General features: G+C 35.0%; 1 protein-coding gene across 1 annotated transcript; it reads left to right on the top strand.

The window, feature by feature from the left end:
* Nucleotides 1-5,998: 5,998 nt before the first annotated feature.
* Nucleotides 5,999-6,965, top strand: LOC139889052 (uncharacterized mitochondrial protein AtMg00810-like). Its single transcript, XM_071872026.1, has 2 exons — nucleotides 5,999-6,500; nucleotides 6,919-6,965. Exons 1-2 carry the CDS (start codon nucleotides 5,999-6,001, stop codon nucleotides 6,963-6,965), a joined length of 549 nt encoding a protein of 182 aa, XP_071728127.1.
* The last annotated feature ends 12,908 nt before the right edge of the window (nucleotides 6,966-19,873 follow it).

Genomic DNA, 19,873 nt, shown 5'->3' with positions numbered 1-19,873 from the left:
ATTGAACTATATTTTATGAATCTAAACAGAAAAAGTATAGGTTTATAGTCGGAAAAATAAGTTACAAGTCGTTTTTGTAAAGGTAGTCATTTCAGTCGAAAGAACGACGTCTAGATGACCATTTTAGAAAACATACTTCCACTTTGAGTTTAACCATAATTTTTGGATATAGTTTCATGTTCATAATAAAAATCATTTTCTCAGAATAACAACTTTTAAATCAAAGTTTATTATAGTTTTTAATTAACTAACCCAAAACAGCCCGCGGTGTTACTACGACGGCGTAAATCCGGTTTTACGGTGTTTTCCGTGTTTCCAGGTTTTAAATCATTAAGTTAGCATATCATATAGATATAGAACTTGTGTGTAGTTAATTTTAAAAGTCAAGTTAGAAGGATTAACTTTTGTTTGCGAACAAGTTTAGAATTAACTAAACTATGTTCTAGTGATTACGAGTTTAAACCTTCGAATAAGATAGTTTTATATATATGAATCGAATGATGTTATGAACATCATTACAACCTCAAGTTTAGTAGGTAAACCTACTGGAAGTGACAAGAAATGATCTAGCTTCAAAGGATCTTGGATGGCTTGAAAGTTCTTGAAGTAGGATCATGACACAAAAACAAGTTCAAGTAAGATTTTTACTCGAATTAAGATAGTTTATAGTTATAGAAATTGAATCAAAGTTTGAATATGAATATTACCTTGAATAAGAAAGATAACCTACTATATATAACAAAGGTTTCTTGATCTTAGATGATTACTTGGAATGGATTAGAAAGCTTGGAAGTAAATTAGTAAACTTGAAGGGATTTTTGAAGTGTTCTTGAAGTGTTCTTCCTATGATGATTATAGCTTGATTCTTGAAGTGATTTTTGATGAAGATGATGATTAACTACTGGAAAAAATACGTTCATAATAGTGTGTGTGTGTTGAGAGAGAATTAGAAAGAGAATTGGAAGTGAAATGGAGTGAATGATGAGTGGTAATTGGTGAGTGGTGAGTGGGGTTAAAAGGAGTTCTAGTTAGTTGACTAGCTCATGGTAGAAGTTAAAATTGATTAGTCATACACAACATAATCAAGAGTGGAATCCCATTCTAGTTCCTATTGGTATATACTCATAGTAAGCACGTTTTGAAGCTGTGTATAATACGGGTAAGAATACGACTAGAATTCTTGATGAAAGAAAAGAATGGAAAAGTAACTGTAACCATTTTCATTAAGTATGAGTGTTTTGATATATGTCTTGAAGTCTTCCAAAAGTATTTTAATACATCTAAATACACTACATGTATATACATTTTAACTGAGTCGTTAAGTCATCGTTAGTCGTTACATGTAAGTGTTGTTTTGAAACCTTTAAGTTAACGATCTCAATTAATGTTGTTAACCCATTGTTTATTATATCTAATGAGATGTTAAATTATTATATTATCATGATATTATGATATATTAATATATCTTAATATGATATATATACATTTAAATGTCGTTACAACGATAATCGTTACATATATGTCTCGTTTCGAAATCCTTAAGTTAGTAGTCTTGTTTATATGTATATAACTCATTGTTAATATACTTATGGAGATACTTACTTATCATAATCTCATGTTAACCATATGTATATCCATATATATATATTGTCATGTCGTTTTTATAAGTTTTAACGTTCGTGAATCGCCGGTCAACTTGGGTGGTCAATTGTCTATATGAAACATATTTCAATTAATCAAGTCTTAACAAGTTTGATTGCTTAACATGTTGGAAACATTTAATCATGTAAATATCAATCTCAATTAATATATATAAACATGGAAAAGTTCGGGTCACTACAATACTAAGGTTGAAGGCGCAGGAGGTTTTGATGCTGATTATTCAGATAGAACAAGTTCGGAGTCCGAATCAGAATCAGATGCAAATTCACAGGATGGTCGGAACGATTATACTTTCATGGCCAACACTTCTACCAATGATAAGGTATGCACTGAATCTCAGTCTGTTTGTTCTAAGTGCATTGATTTTGAACAAGAAATAGCTAGACTTGAATGTGTGATTTATAAGCTTAGCAAAATTCGTATTACTTGTGAAAATTGTCCGAAACTTAGACTTGAGCTTAACAATTTGAGTCTGGAAAATCAGACGAACAAAAAGAATTATCAGGATGCAGTTTATTACCCTAATGAGCAGAAAGAGTATGTAGATGCCATTAAGACTCTAGAAAATCAAGTAAGTCACTTAAAGGCAACTATCATAGATGATGAAAAGGTAATTAATATGCAGTTGAGTCCAGTAGAGACACTTACGACGGAAAGAGATTCGTATAAGTTGAAGTATGAATCTAAAAAGGCTAGGATTGACAACTGGCAGAGAATAACATATGTTAAACAGACTTTTAATCCTCCTAAGAATGATAAACAGAAAGGTCTAGGTTACCATCAGGTTGTTCCACCTCTTAGGAATGAGTTTATTATGAAACATAGTGAGAAGAGTAAGGATGAGACTGTGGAACAACAGTATGGTGAGTCTAAAGAGACACCTGTTAATACTAAAAGTGAGGATGTTCAGAGTAAGAAACCAGTAGAAGTTGTCAATGAGACGGAGTTTGATACTGATATCGACACCGAGAAAGACAGCAAACCTTTTAAGCTTGTGACTAAACCGATCACTACTCTAAAAAATCCTAAGAATGCGCGTAAGGAGAGTAATAGTCAGAAAACTCCGATGAAGAGTGTTGAAAAACGTAAGCAGACTAGAAATAAGAACACTCTGTTATCTCCTGTTAATTTTGTAAAAGTAGGTAACGTATCAAGTTCAGAGCCTGTTGATTCTAAAGTTGAACTTACACCAAAAGGTGAGAATTCTAACTCCGGCAGCGTGCCGAAGTATGTTCCCCCTAATTGTTGACAAACTGTTAAATAACAAGTTTCATCACCCCCACCGACTAAACAACAGACCACGCCATCTAGGAGACATTTCTCACCTCCCAGGAATCAAGTTTTTCATTCTAATTATTTTGATAATGTTAAATGTTTTAACTGTGGGATGTTGGGGCATCGGGCTATGAATTTCAAACCCATTCATCGGACACCTCATAGGAAGATAGATCTGAGTCCTAAAAGATCTTTTAATCAGAGATCATCTTCTCCTGTGTTAAAAGCATCTTCTGTTCGTTCAAATGAAGTTAAAGTTTTTCAAACTAATCATTATTACAGAAAACCATTACCTAGGAAAACAGCTTGGAAATGTAAATCTGAAGTTAAGGGTGTTCAGACCTCTGACGGTCCTTCAGGATCTAAGGGTCAATGGGTGGAATTGCCAGTAGTTGGTGATGATGGGAAACCCACTACCATTAAGGCATTGTTCGCCCTCTCTAACTAATCTCCTACTTTACATGTGCAGGTCATCTACAATCCACGTTGTAGTACATGGATTGTTGATAGTGGGGCGTCCAGGCACATGACAGGGAACTTGTCTTTACTTTCTAGTGTCAAAACAGTAGATGGTGGACCAATTTCTTTTGCAGGTAGTCAAGGAGGTTATATTACTGCACAGGGGGTGATTGCTAATGAAAATTTTAGCTTTGATAAATTTAATTTTGTAGAGCAAATGTCGAACAATCTACTTTCAGGTTCACAGGTTGCTGACAAAAAGTATACAGTTGCTTTTGATGACAAGTTTTGTTATATTCTGAGGAAAAATTTTGTTATTCCGAAAGACATGATTCTAATGACTGGACCTAGGTGCAAGGATCTTTATATTCTTGATATGCGAAAGGCTCATGTGAAAGTAGCTACATACCATCAGGCTTTTGTATCTAAAGCTACTGAACATGAGTCTATCTTAGGGCACAAGCGTATGGGTCATCTGAGTCTAAGGAAGATGAATAATTTAGTCCACAATGGACTAGTTGACAGTGTTAATCTTAAAAGTTTTCATATTCCTAAAGGTTGTCTTCCATGTAAGAAAGGGAAACAAACAAAGAAGTCTCATGCTACCAAGAAGCATCATTCTGTTACTGTTCCTCTGGAGTTGTTGCACATGGATCTTTTCGGTCTAGTTAATCACAAGACTATCACTGGAGATGCTTACTGCTTGGTGGTTACTGATGAATATTCACGTTTCTCTTGGATTGTTATGTTGAAGAATAAATCAGACACTTTGAGCACATCAGAGTTTTTATCTTGAAGCTTGAAAGTTTGTACAAGTTGAAAGTGAGAAAGATTCGTATGGATAATGGTACAGAATTTAAGAATCATCAGATGCTGCAATATTGTAATGAAAAAGGGATACATCAACCGTTCAACCCTGCTTATACACCGCAGTTAAATAGTGTCGCTAAGAGAAAGAATAGGACATTGATTTAGACTGCAAGAACAATGTTAGCTGATTCATGTTTACCATTACTTTCTGGGGTGAAACAGTGAGTACAGCTTGTTATGTTATGAACCGAGTGTTAGTGGTTAAAAGGCATGGACAAACTTGTTATGAATTGTTGCACAGGAGAAAGCCAAACATTAAACATCTTGAACCTTTTGGTGCTCCTTGTACTATCATGGTATGGGAAACTGGAGGGAAATTTAATCCGAAGGTTGTCTCTGGTATTTTCTTGGGCTATGGGAATCCTAATAAGAGAGTGTACAATACTGAAACAAGATGTGTTTAAGAACGCTTTGAGGTTGATATTCAACGCAATGCTCCTGCTCGTGTTAGTAAAGGATTCACATGGCAGTTTGAATATGAGAAGCTATTTGATTCTTTTACTCTTCCACCAGAAATTACTGACGATGAGGTGATTGCTCAGATGTTGTACGATGCACAGAACTCCACATAGAACGTTATTTCTATTCCTAGTCAGACTCAGACTCAGAATCAGATTCAGAGTTCTAGTTTCGAGTCTACAACAGAGTTCTCAAGGTGTTCAAGGAAATACTGATCCTAATGTGGAAATTGTGTATGAAACTGATGATGACAGTGACTTTGAAGAATTAGAGGAATGGAATCTGACACAGTTGATGGAGGAACATGTTAATCCTCTCTATAATCAACCACCAACTGTGACAGTGTCTGAACAGCCAACTGAAGCAGGAGGTGTACGAAGGTCAAACTGTGTTATCATTCGTCCGAAACGTTTGGACGATTATCTTGTTGATCCAGCATGCATTCCTCATATCTGTATTCCTCATGCTACTACAAATGAAGCGTCGACCTCTGGAGTTCAGTCAACATCAGAAGGTCCGGTTGTGAATGAAAGTCTGAATACGTCCAAATATGAAGAGACTACGAGAGCGAATGTAGTGACGGCTTTTTTTACGTCCTTGAATAAGACAGGAAGAATATTCGTGCATGCGCATTCATGTTATGTTTGTCAAATTGAACCTAAAAATACCTATGAGGCATACAGTATGATGAATGGGTAAGTGCAATGCAGGAAGAGCTGTTACAATTTAAGCATCTGAAGGTTTGGAAGTTAGTTAATCCACCACATGGTTGTCAACCATATGGTCTTTGTTGGGTTCTGAAGAACAAGAAGGATGAACAGAGTATCTTGATCAGAAATAAAGCAAGATTGGTGGTGAAGGGATATCAGCAAATCCCTAAAATTGATTACGATGAAGTGTTTGCTCTGGTAGCTAGACTGAAGGCGATAAGAATTTTCTTGGCATTTACATCATTCATGAGCTTCAAAGTTTATCAGATGGACGTCAAGAGTGCATTTTTATATGGTGAAATTAACAAAAGAGTTTATGTTGAACAACCGCCTGGTTTTGAAGATCCTTATTTTCCCAAAAAGGTTTATCTACTTGAAAAGGCATTGTATGGGCTTCGTCAAGCTCCTAGAGCGTGGTATGCTACTTTATCCAACTATATGCTTGAGAATGGTTTCAGAAAGGGTCTCATTGATTAGACTCTTTTCATCAAAAATAAGGTACAACATCTCATGCTTGTGCAGGTTATGTTGATGACATCATATTTAGATCGACGGATCAGGCGATGGTTGATGATTTTGAAAAGGTTATGCAACGAAAGTTCAAGATGAGTTCCATGGGAACTATCAAGTTTTTCTTAGGTTTACAGGTAGCTCAGACGAATAAAGGCATCTTCTTGTATCAAACCAAGTCTGTTGTTGATATTTTGAAACATTTTCAAATGGAAACAGAGAGACCGGCTAAGACGCCGTTATCGGTGAATCATGTGATCTCACCATATTGTGAAGGTTCTAAGGTAGATCAGACTCTATATAGGGCTATCATTGGGTCTCTAATGTATCTTACAGCTTCTCGACTGGATATTATGCTTGCGGTTTGCCTGTGTGCTCATTATCAGGCGAATCCTAATGTTCATCATATGCTCGTGGTTACGATGATTCTAAGATATTTGAAAGATACACAGAGTTTGGGGTTATGGTATCCTTGTGATGATGGTTTTGAGCTTACAGCATACAGTGATTCAGACTATGGTGGATGTAAGAAAGATTTCAAGTCAACATCTGGAGGTTGTCAATTTTTGGGAAGCAAACTGGTTACTTGGCAGTGTAAGAAGCAGACAGCAGTGGCTCAATACACTTGTGAAGCTGAATATATTGCCGCGGCGAGCTGTACATCTCAGGCTATCTAGATCCAACAGTAGCTACGTGACTACGTTTGCATATTTCTAACACTCCTATTTTTGTTGATAATACTGCTGCCATAGCTGTCACTAAGAATCCCATTAATCATTCTAAAACCAAACACATAGGGGTTAAATACCATTTCATTAGAGACTGTTATGAAAAGAAACTGATAGATGTAGTGCAGATAGACACTACAACCCAAAGGGCCGATCTCTTCACAAAAGCTTTTGATAAACCACGTTTTGATTACTAGTTAAAGAAATAGGTATTAAAGTTTTAAAATATATGGTTCCTGAAATAGAGGTGGTTCTTAACAAAGGGGAACCTGCTAAAGAGACTGAGGAGTGATGCTATAGGACCGCCTGTATATTTTGTGTTCATTTTCATGATAGTTTTAGTTGCTTGCATGATTAATTTCTGTTTGCATGATAGTTAGTTTATTTCCGATATAGTTGCATGCTAGTTTGTGTTATGTTTATTTTCCTTTGCGTTTGTATAGAGAAAATAGAAAAACCATAAAAATTAGAAAAATCAGAAAATCAAATAAAAAGTTGAAAAATAAAAAGTTGAAAAATAAAAAATCCATAAAAATCAGAAAATCTTGAAAATGAGTGGCTTATTATATCTGTGGGAAGTGATTGCAATACTGAACTGACATGTTACTTGTGTAAAATAAGTAGTACAAGATGATTGATAATGTATTGATAGACTTTACTGACCTAATTCTAGATAGAGATGATCACACTAAGAACATGTAAATATCGTGATGAGGAAATCATGGAAAGGTTTACAGCGGTTGAGGGTAGTCACCTAATTATCACTGAATATGTACTGAGAAATGATTGTTCAGAAACTCAACAGATGGTTGAGGTCTCCCATACTACGATTTATACTCAGTAGAGAAGGATAAATTTGTAAGTCCCCAAGGTGAGCATACTTTGTCTAGGATGCATACTTGTTTCTATTTACCTTTAATGCTTAGACCGAAAGTCTACATCTTACATGTTGGACCGAAAGGGGGTGTTCTCTCAATGAACGGGTTAAGAAGTGCAATCTTGTATCACAGCATTGAATGATTTGAATACGCAACATCATCTGATTAAAGATGATACGCCACATTGCAACACAAAGAATCATTGCTCGAGTATTGAACAATTTTGAAGGATTCCAAAGTTATCTAATTCTGAGACAACAGATGTTTCAATCAGAGATCTATTTGAAAGATTTAGTTATCTACATCCGAGGGGGAGAAGATCTTCAGATCATCAGATATAGAGAACTTAAATCATTCTGTCCACAACACTAATTAGTTGGACTTTACATCTTTTTGTCTGTGGTATGGGGTTGTACCTATTGGCCTAGATTGCAGGGGGCATCTTCTCGAGTGTATCCTAGCATATCATTCCATCACTCAAATACATCACTACCATCCATCCATTACAATTTCCGTTCAAGTATGGGGTTTATAGCGACCGGTATGCGTCTTGTTAAAGTATGCAATATAATTTGAGACAAGCAATGTTATCTGAAATGAAATGTATAAGTTTAAGGTAGAAGCTCATGGCTGACAGGGTTGCTAGAAACATCATGAGATGGTTCTGTTCAATCAAATTGAAAGTACATTGATGTGATAACGGACAACGTCAATAGATTTGTGCTCAATTGACTACCTAATAAATCGTGCGATCTTAAATGAGGACTAAGTCGTTGATCATAATCTAACATTGAAAAATGTTAATGTAATTAATTGAACGTGATCATCGAAGTCTTGGATGAAGGTTGGTGAATGTTTATTGATATATTTGAAAGTAGTCCTGTATATGCTTGTTTGTATATGAAAGTGCCTGAATTCTAAAAGCATGTCAATATAGTTCAGTTCTAATCCCTGAATCAAAAAGATTGAATCAAAATGGTTAATCAACTCACAAGAATATGCGATATGTCATGGTCTGTGCTATTCTTGATAAATGATAAGATTTGTACTTATAGTGTTAATGTTTGATTCTTGATTCTACTACTTAGTGAATTAGATGTTTGACACTGGGTGTGAAGAATTGCAAATTCTGAATGTTGAAGCTTTACTGAATATACTTGATATAAAATTGTTTATCATAAGAAACTGGCACCTTGTATAGTGCGTTGAATTTTATCTTTGCATGTTTTATATATGAAAAATCTAAAAAAAAATTGCTTCATAGTTAATTTGCACATAGTCATGGTTCTATGGCTTTACAACTCAGTTCTCAATGTGTTCATTGTGTAAGGAATCTCGTGATTTAGAATCTGAAAGTTAGTTGTTCGAAGTTTATTGGAACAAAACGTGATTAATTATACTGGAGAGATCGGTCCCAGGGGGAGTTGACGGGAAAAGGGTTAGTGAAAGATGAAATCGCAAAGTTTTAAGTTTCTAAACCTAAAGTCAGTTAGCCGTGTGAGTACATACACTCGACCGAGTGAGTACACACACACGACCGACTGTGTGAAACAGTCGACCAATTGAGTAGTAATGAAAATAAGATGTGTTAGAAACATACTCGTTTGAGTGATTCACACTCACGGCCGAGTGAATGACACACTCGACCGAGTGTGTCTGAGGGTATAAAAAGGCTTGTTTGGCAGTCGGCTCAAAACACTTGTGTTTTAGAGCGAATTTTACCAAGTTTTTTCGAATTTTAGGAACGAATTTTTGATCGTGATTTTCATATACATCTTTATCTTGTGAATCCAGCGCCACTAACGAGGTATAACAATTCGATTCCTTTTGAAAGATATCCTCGATTTTGTGTTTGAATGTGTGGTTTTAAATCGAACACTTTTTGGATGTTATTTGTTAAAATTAGTGTTATATGTACGTTAATCGGCCTTGTTAGTAACCATTGCGACTAGTTTTCAGGCCTAAATCAACAGATTCGGTCGTTTGATCAAGTTGGGTGAACTCAGATCTGCAAGAACACACTCGACTGAGTGTGTGATACACTCGACAGAGTGTGTGACACACTCGATCGAGTGAGTCTGCACACTCGACCGTGTGAATATACGGATGGCCGTGTGTCTCTACACACACGACCGAGTGTGTTCAAACCCTAATTTTTGCTATTTTGGTTATTTTTGATAGTCTGCTATTGAGTTTATGACATATTATTCTGATTGTGTGGCTAGTATTGTTATAGTATGTCAGGTGGATCATTTATCGGGACATGGATGTTTTATATCGATCGTAGGAGAATTTTAGCCCGGGAATGACCCATCAGGGTGGAACAAAAGGTCATTGCGACCCACATGACCAATGACCTTTGGGAGCAAATTGGGTGTCAGACGTTTCTTAATGTCGAAGATTATTACTGTCCTCGATTGGTGCGTAAGTTCTATGCTAATGTGGCCTTAGAAGACGGTAAGAAGAAACATGTTCACGCTAGTTTGTTTGAACTACACTATAAATGGTCCATAGAGGAATTCTTAGACCTATTGAATGTTCCTCACACTGGTGTCAAATTCTTGTATCCAAGTAAAGACCTAAGAAAGCTTCCCAACAGCTTTAATCTATCTGACATGATTGCAAGGTTGTGCAAACCAAGACGTGTGGCAAGTGTTGGTAGAGTTGAGATTAGTGATAGTGACATTTATTACCATCTGGAACCTAATTTGAGGGTCATCAGGCGTAATGTGACCTTTAGAGAAGATGGTGATACTGTAATGAGTGGTACTGAAGCATTGTTACTGTATTGTCTTCTGGATGGCATTAAGGCGAACCTGGGTCATTTTCTGATTAATGTAATGAAAGACTTCCTTGAGTCTGAGAAACCATTCCCTTATGCTGCTCTATTGCATAACATGTTTGAAAAGCTTGGTGTAGTTCAGTATGCCACGAAGTTAGTACCAGAGGATCCTATAGTTGGATGATTGGTTAACTTATGTCGGGTTCTTAGTTTATGTAGTTCAGTTTACTTTGTATGAACTAAATTAATTTAGGCTAATCTGTTAGTCAAATGATTATGGTGTGTAATAATTTAACGGTGACCTCTGATCTATGTAATCGTACTCTAATTAGTTATTGTGATAAACATGTTTGATCTATATTACTGATTTGTATGATTATGTTGATACCCCATGATACATAGTGGTAATTGCTTGATGTTTGTTTTGTTTTGAGTTTCTTACAGTTATTCAGGATGTCGCAAGAACAACAGCATTCTTCAGAGGGAACTGCACCAATTGAGCCCTAGAACCCTTTGTCATCTAAACTTCCTGGACTAATCGGACGAAGTGATACAAATGTTTTGGCTTGTGTTGACGAAACTGGCCCCGAGGCCAAGAAGAACTTTGTGAAAATCATCAAGTTTCTTAAGCGATCGAGGATCTTCAATGCTATTACGATTAAGAGCACTCCATATTTTTCACATCAAAGAACTTTCTGGGAGGTTGCTAGAGTTGTAATTGAGGATAATAAGATATTGATTCTCAGTTCAGTTAATGGCACAATTGTTCGAATCACTGTACAAACCATTCGAGAAGATATTGGTTTTCCTGACAATGACACAATGCCAACATCGTTGTTAGCATTGAAAGTAAGGAGGTGTTTGAAACGATGTGGTTATGTAGGTGATATCACCAAGGCAGTTAAGCATACAAGGTTCAGCAAGCAGTATAGATATCTGACCTCTGTGCTGTTGAGGTGTTTAAGCCCGATGAAAGGAGGTTTTGATGAGATGACTGAGACCTACAGTTCCATGTTTGTGGCTTTGGTTCTGAATGCTAATTTCAATTTTTCCGAGGTTATCTTTGACGGTTTGGTGCTTAATATTAAAAAGAAAGTGCACCTGGTATTTCTGAGGTTTCTGCAGATTATGTTAGAGAAACAAGTGCAGGGTTTGGTGAAGATTCCACTTGATATACTTAAGCTAAATCATCTCAACGATCAGTCTTTCAATCAATTCATGCAGCATAGAGAGGGTTCCATTGAGGTCCCTGAGAAGAGGTTGATTGGACATTTAGAGAATGAGAATTATGTGTGTCCATAGGGTTTGAATTGTCGACACGAGAATAGTACTTATGGTGATGAAACAGATATCACTATTGCTGGAGATGATGAAGAGGTTAACCAGCCACCGCCTGGACAAACTGGACCTAATTTAGTAGATGAGGATGATGTGACTGCTCTAGATGATAGTTAAACTGAGCTGATTAAGAGAAAGCTGGCTGAAACGCCTAAGGTGTCTACCAAGCAACGATATAAGAGTTTAAGGTTTACAGTCAAAGAAAAGGATGAGAGTTCATCTTCAACAATAAAGTCACAACTGAAAGTAACTCCATCTACTCAAGCTGCTGCTACTGGTGGTAACACTCGAACTCCACCAATTCAACCTCCACAATAACAACAAGTTCAAACCACTCAACAACCAACTGCTTTTTGTGGTGATTCTTTTCGGATAATTAACTGACGATTTATACAATTATCGGCTGATATGGCTCGGTTTCAGAAAGCAGCGAAAGAAGAGAAACGTAAACGGGATGCTGAGATGTCTCAAATGAGAGAATTGGTTGATAAACAGTAAATGAAAATATGTGAACTTGAGAAAACTGTTGAAGATCAGGCTGGAACAATATTATTTCTACAGAATGAAACATGAGATCTGACAGAGAGGTTGAATTAATGGGAAAAGAAGGTGGAGATAGAGGAGATTGAAGAGGGCCCAAATCCTTTTGGACATTCAGATCGTGAAGAGGGATATTTGAATGTAGTGATTGCAAAAGGTTACACAGAAGATAATCCACTGTAGGTCACTCCTCTCCAAGTAATAACTGTTTCTGAATATTTAGCTATGCAGGATCGCCTTAATCATACTGCTGTTTATGATGATTTAGAAGAAGGGGAGATCCCTCCGGATCTCTCCGAGACTGAAAAGGAGATGATGGATCGCCTAGAGCGAGAAGCTAATGCATCAGCTGATGCAGAATCACAAGCATCATCATCAAGAGCAAATAAGTTCGATGATGATATGAGTGAATCAGAAGCAGTTGATGAAAGTGATAACAACTTTGATGAGGTTGTTATTAAAGATGAGCCGACAGAGGGTTATCCTAGATATGAAGGTTTAGAGGATGATTATCTTCCAACTTTTGGTGATTATTTTAAGATGAATGATGAAGTTTTAAACAGAAAGTGTCGAGAGAAAGAAGAGATTGAGAAGGAGGAAGTTATGCCGGAAGGGTTTTTGCCGGTAAAGATCAACAAGGAGAAAGTTGAAGTTTTGGAAGAGGAGTGGAAAATCTCCTTGCGTATTCGTAAGTATATGAAGATGCCAGAGGTTGAGCCACACTATTTGAAGTTTATTGAGCGTAGTCTGAGTTTGCGGGCTAAAGGAAAGATCTTAGATTGGGCATACATTAAGGATTTCGATATCTATGCTATAAAGAAGGAATATGGAGTGGACTACATCAAGCATGCTTATCAATTCACTTCGTTACCTTATTTTGAATTGATGCAGATTGCCAGGCTCAAGATGTTATATCAGGATTTTGCTGGTATTCCTGATGTTTTGGTTCGTACGATAAGAAGATCATTCAGGTGACCTAATTTTGAAGGTTTTCGACCCCAATTTCCAAAGATCTCTTACAGGACGCACAAGAAAACAGGCTTATGAAGAAAGATAGTCAAATATAAACCAGTGAAGTATATGCAAAAGGTTCCTGTTAGGAAAATGCCGCAGAACTTCAGCCCACGTTTTCATTGGTGGTATTATGATGAACGCTCGGAGGAAGCGGTCATTGTGTTAGATAAGGAATGAAGCGACGAGAATGATAGTATTACGGTACTACATCCAGTCTGGCTTAGGAACTGTTGTGAAGAAGACATGTTCACCCTATACTATAACAGGATGTTGTATCGCCCAGAGAATCGAGTGTAAGCTGAGCAGTATTGCAGAGTTGTCAAACTCTGTTATCTGAGGAATTGGGTGACTAATCCTTACGTTGATTAATGGTTGAATTTTTCTTATCTAACAGCTAGGTCTTAGGGGGAGTTTGTTGGTGCATTTTATCCCCAGTCGTAGATGAATTTATCGTTTAATACATTTGATCATGTAATAACGTAGATTGTAGACTATTGATTATATATGTGTTTGTGTGTGCTTAATTTTTTGAATAAATCAATAAGTTAAACTGCAGACACAGTTGACCGAGTGTGTCCACACACTCGACCGACTGTGTGACTCAGTCGACCGACTGTGTTACATAGTCGACTGACTGTGTCTGGGCTGCAGTATATAAACTGGTTTAAGCCTCATTATTGAGGTTACACATTCCAATAACCCTAATCGACTGGTATTCATCCCATTCGATCCCTAACACCAATTACCACCAAAATCAATCGTCTAGGCGTCGATCTAATCTAGTTTCTACCCTAAGTTTGACCGAATCGATCCCGACACGACCCGTATCTCGGTTTTACTCATTTCTAATGTTTTCCGCCTCTAGTTACGATCATAGGCAACCTAATATCCGTCCATTCATCGTCTACACAAAACAACATATGAGAAACACTAGTACTGAGGCCCGCACTTCGCAGCGGATGTTTGTAACTGTTGTATGTAAAGCGTGAATGGTAAATATTCATATCCTAACAGTTTAGTTATGTACAAAGTATTGTATTACTACAAATAGTTGCATCTTAAATGCTAATGACATGCTCACCAATCACCATGACTCAAAATGGTTGTGCTGACATTGCAACTTCTCCATGGATCCTAAATTTAATTTCAAATTCAAACATCAAAGCAAGAACATTCAACAAAAAAAGGCTAAACAATCATAGAAACATACAGATACATAGATGATACATAGATGATTACATAAACTTCCTACTTTATTCTTTATATGTAATATGTATGCATGCCTTACTAAAACTAATTGCAGTACAAGATAGGAACTTATGTTTATTCATTCTACAAACATAGTAAGAAGACTCAAAGGCCTTGTCTTCTTCCGTTTTGGGTGATTGACGTTTCGATAACCTTATTGAACTACCCAAAGGCATAGAACAAGCCTTTGAATTCTCCATGTTGAACCTCTCTACTACTTTCTCAATGTATTTAGTTAGAGAGAAGTATAGAGCTCCTTTCGCATGATCACGTACAATACTCATCCCAAGTATTTGCCTAGCTCCACTAAGGTCTTTCATCTCGAACTAATGGGAAAGTAATCTCTTCAATTTTTTGATTTTGGATATTTTAGAACTCGCAATCAACATATCATCAACATACAATAACAAGATGATATAAGAAGACTTGGATTTCTTCAAGTTGCAACAATGATCGGCTTCACATCTTAAGAATTCAATCTTCTTCATAAATTCATCAAACTTCAAGTACCATTACCGAGGTGCTTGCTTCAATCCATATAAATGTTTCTTTAGCTTACAAACCCACTTCTCTTTACCCTTTACCTCAATGCCCTCAGGTTGCTTTATGTAGATCTCTTCATGAAGATCTCCGTGTAAGAATACGGTTTTCACATCTTATTGTTCTAGATGTAAGTCTTCGGACGCAACTATAGCAAGTACCAACCGAATAGTAGTCATCTTAAGTACCGGTGAAAAAATCTCGTTGTAATCAACTCATTCCTTTTGTTGAAAGCCTTTGACCACCAACCGAGCCTTATACCTCTTCTTGTCATCCAACTCATTCTTTAGCCGATACACCCATTTATTTTGCAACGCCCTTTTATCATGAGGCAATTTCACTAGTGACCAAACTTTAGATTGTCTCAAGTGATCCTATCTATTCTTTCATGGCAAGCTTCCATTGTATGGATTCTTTCCATTGCACCCAAAGATTCTAAGATGACCATAACTCACCATTTAACCTTGCCATTCTTCCTCGGGAATTCGGAAACTGATAGTGCTCCAAATGAACATATATTTAGTAGCAATATCCTCCCAATATGTAAATTATTTAGTTGTAATTGTCCTATTTTAAGTTGTAATCGTTTATATTAAATAAGTGCGAAGACAAAAGGCGAAAACGACGATTTGAAGACGCAAATGACCAAAAAGCTCAAATGTACAAAATACAATCCAAGTGGTTCAATTTATTGATGAGAAACGTCTAAAAATGACAAAAGTAAAAGTTGCGGAACGCAAAGTACAAGATATTAAATTATACGAAAGGACGTTCTAAAATTCGGAACCGGGACCTGAGCCAACTATCAACGCCCGACACAACGGACCAAAAATTACAAGTCAACTATGCACAAGAATATAATATAATATTTAAATAATTATATAAATTATTTATATATTATATATATTTAAATAAAATGTCGACAAGCAAGGAAACAAATCAAATGTGGTTGGATCCAGCTGGCCATGCGATCGCATGGCCTGGAAGGCAAAAATCCATGCGATCGCATGGGGCCAAAATCCTGGCCACATCTATAAATAAGCAACGAGTTTGGCCAGAATAATTACACCACAATATATATTACTCCCTCTGTTTAATTTATAAATATAAATATATATATATATATATATATATATATATATATATATATATATATATATATATATATATATATATATATATATATATATATATATATATATATATATATAGTATAGGGTAGTTTTATATTAGTTAGTTTGGGTTATGTAAAGGTTATGTTACGGGTTTTAAAGTCAAAGTTCTGTCTGTATAAAGCTACGCGATAAATACTCAATGTAAGTAATGTTCTCCTTTTTAAATTAATGTCTCGTAACTAAGTTATTATTATGCTTATTTGAGCTGAAGTAATCGTGATGTTCGACTAAATATTAAAGACGGGGTTATTGGACTTTGTACCATAATTGGGGTTTGGACAAAAGACCGACACTTGTGGAAATTAGACGATGGGCTATTAATGGGCTTTATATTAACTAAATGATACCTCATTAAATTAATATAGAGATTTACAATTTGACGTAGCTATAAATATCCACTTACGTTCGATCAGATACGATGAGCGGGATATTTATAAATATTAATAATTGTTCATTTGACCGGACACGGGGATGGATTAATAGTCAATGAACTCATTAAAATAGGGTTGGATTACATTCAAGGGTAATTGGTGTAATTGTTAACAAAGTATTAAAACCTTAGATTACACACAGTCGATAACCTGGTGTATTCATTAAACAAAGTATTAAGACCTTGTTACAGTTCGAATCCCTAATTAGTTAGAATATTTGACTTCGGGTATAAGGTTAAATTTGCCGAGCATTTTATAATTATGACCGATGGACTATTATGGGCAAAAACCAGATAGGTTTCAAATAATCCAGGACAAAGGACAATTAACCCAGGATAATTAATTAAAATCAAAACGTCAAACATCATGATTACGGAAGTTTAAATAAGCATAACTGTTTTATTGTATTTCTCATCGTACTTTCATTTACTCGCAATTTTATTTACTGACATTTTAATTATCGCATTTTAATTATTGTCATTTATATTTACGCTTAAAACTTAAAATCGACAAACCGGTCATTAAACGGTAAAAACCCCCTTTTATAATATTACTACTTATAATTATATATATTTTATATAAATATATTTGTTAAAAATATAGTATGCAATCACCAGCTCCCTGTGGAACGAATCGAACTTACTAAAAACTACACTACTCTACGATTAGGTACACTGCCTACAAGTGTTGTAGTAAGGTTTAGGTATATCCATTCTATAAATAAATAATAAAACTTGTGTAAATTTGTAACGTTTTCCGTAGTAAAAATAATAACTATTTCACGTACACCTCGCTGCACATCAAGTTTTTGGCCCCATGATGGACCAGGTGACCTCTTTAATAACTATTTCACCCTTATAAATGTTAACTATTTCACGTACACCTCGCAATCCGTATAAATTCTCACTCGTAAACATATATATATATATATATATATATATATATATATATATATATATATATATATATATATATATATATTATAATTTTAATTTTAATTTTAATTCTAATAATAAGGGTATGTTAGCGAATGTTGTAAGGGTGTAAGTCGAAATTCTGTCCGTGTAACGCTACGCTATTTTTAATCATTGTAAGTTATGTTCAACCTTTTTAATTTAATGTCTCGTAGCTAAATTATTATTATGCTTATTTAATGTCGAAGTAATCGTGATGTTGGGCTAAATATTAAAATTGGGTAATTGGGCTTTGTACCATAATTGGGGTTTGGATAAAAGAACGACACTTGTAGAAATTAGACTATGGGCTATTAATGGGTTTTATATTAACTTAACGATACCTCGTTGATTTAATATATAGACTTATAATTTGACGTATTTATATATGACCACATACGCTTGACTGGGTACGGTGAGCGGGATATCTATAAATACCAATAATTGTTCATTTTACCGGACACGGAACTGGATTAATAGTTAATAGACTTGTTGAAACAGGGGTGGATTACATTCAAGGGTAATTGGTGTAATTGTTAACAAAGTAGTAAAACCTTGGTCTACACACAGTTGATAACCTGGTGTATTCATTAAACAAAGTATTAAGACATTGTTACAATTTGAATCCCCAATTAGTTGGAATATTTGACTTCGGGAATAAGAATAATTTAACGAAGACTTCCGCATTTTATGATTATGACTGATGGACTATTATGGAAAAATCCGTATGGACATATCGAATAATCCAGGACAAAGGACAATCAACCCATGGTAATAAAACTAAAAACAACACGTCGAACATCATGATTACGGAAGTTTAAATAAGCATAATTCTTTTATTTCATATTTAATTGCACTTTTAATTATCGCACTTTTATTTATTGTCATTTTATTTATCGCAATTTTATTTATCGCAATTTCATTATCGTTATTTACTTTACATTTTAAATTAAGTCTTTTATATATTTAATATTTTACATTAGGTTTTAACTGCGACTAAAGTTTTAAAATCGACAAACAGGTCATTAAACGGTAAAAACCCCCCTTTTATAATAATAATATTACTTATATATATTTTTATATTTTTACAAATATAGTTTTTAAAAATATAGCGTTAAGCTTGTTTAAAAGATCCATGTAGAACGAACCGGACTTACTAAAAACTACACTACTGTACGATTAGGTACACTGCCTATAAGTGTTGTAGCATGGTTTAGGTATATCCATTCTATAAATAAATAAATATCTTATGTAAAATTTTATCGTATTTAATAGTGTTTCCTTGTAAAAAAATATAACTATTTTATACACCACCTCACATAACATCAAGGGGATTGTTCATTTGGTAAATTAGGTCACCTGGTGTAAACCTCTTTAATTAAGTATAAAGAGGTTTATTTAAACTTATAAATGTTGTAAGGGTAATTCTATTTTAATTAAAACGTTGAAAAAACTATTAATTAAAATAGTTATTATTATCACAAATTTACACAAGTTTAGGTCAAAAACTTGATGTGCAGCGAGGTGTACGTGAAATAGTTATTATTTTTACTACGAAAAACGTTACAAATTTACACAAGTTTTATTATTTATTTATAGAATGGATATACCTAAACTTGCTACAACACTTATAGGCAGTGTACCTAATCGTAGAGTAGTGTAGTTTTTAGTAAGTCCGGTTCATTCCACAGGGAGTTGGTGATTGCATACTATAGTTTTAACAACTATATTTATATAAAATATATATAATTATAAGTAGTAATATTATAAAAGGGGGTTTTTACCGTTTAATGACCGGTTTGTCGATTTTAAGTTTCAAGCGTAAATATAAATGACAATAATTAAAATGCGATAATTAAAATGACAGTAAATAAAATTGCGAGTAAATGAAAGTACGATGAGAAATACAATAAAACAATTATGCTTATTTAAACTTCCGTAATCATGATGTTTGACGTTTTGATTTTAATTAATTATCCTGGGTTAATTGTCCTTTGTCCTGGATTATTTGAAACCTATCTGGTTATTGCCCATAATAGTTCATCGGTCATAATTATAAAATGCTAGGCAAATTTAACCATATACCCGAAGTCAAATATTCCAACTAATTAGGGATTCGAACTGTAACAAGGTCTTAATACTTTGTTTAATGAATACACCAGGTTATTGACTGTGTGTAATCCAAGGTTTTAATACTTTGTTAACAATTACACCAATTACCCTTGAATGTAATCCACCCCTGTTTTAATGAGTCCATTGACTATTAATCCATCCCCGTGTCCGGTCAAATGAACAATTATT

This window comes from Rutidosis leptorrhynchoides, chromosome 2, assembly GCF_046630445.1.
Source record: "Rutidosis leptorrhynchoides isolate AG116_Rl617_1_P2 chromosome 2, CSIRO_AGI_Rlap_v1, whole genome shotgun sequence".
Classification (NCBI taxonomy): domain Eukaryota; kingdom Viridiplantae; phylum Streptophyta; class Magnoliopsida; order Asterales; family Asteraceae; genus Rutidosis; species Rutidosis leptorrhynchoides.
This window is presented reverse-complemented; position numbering and strand designations above follow the sequence as displayed.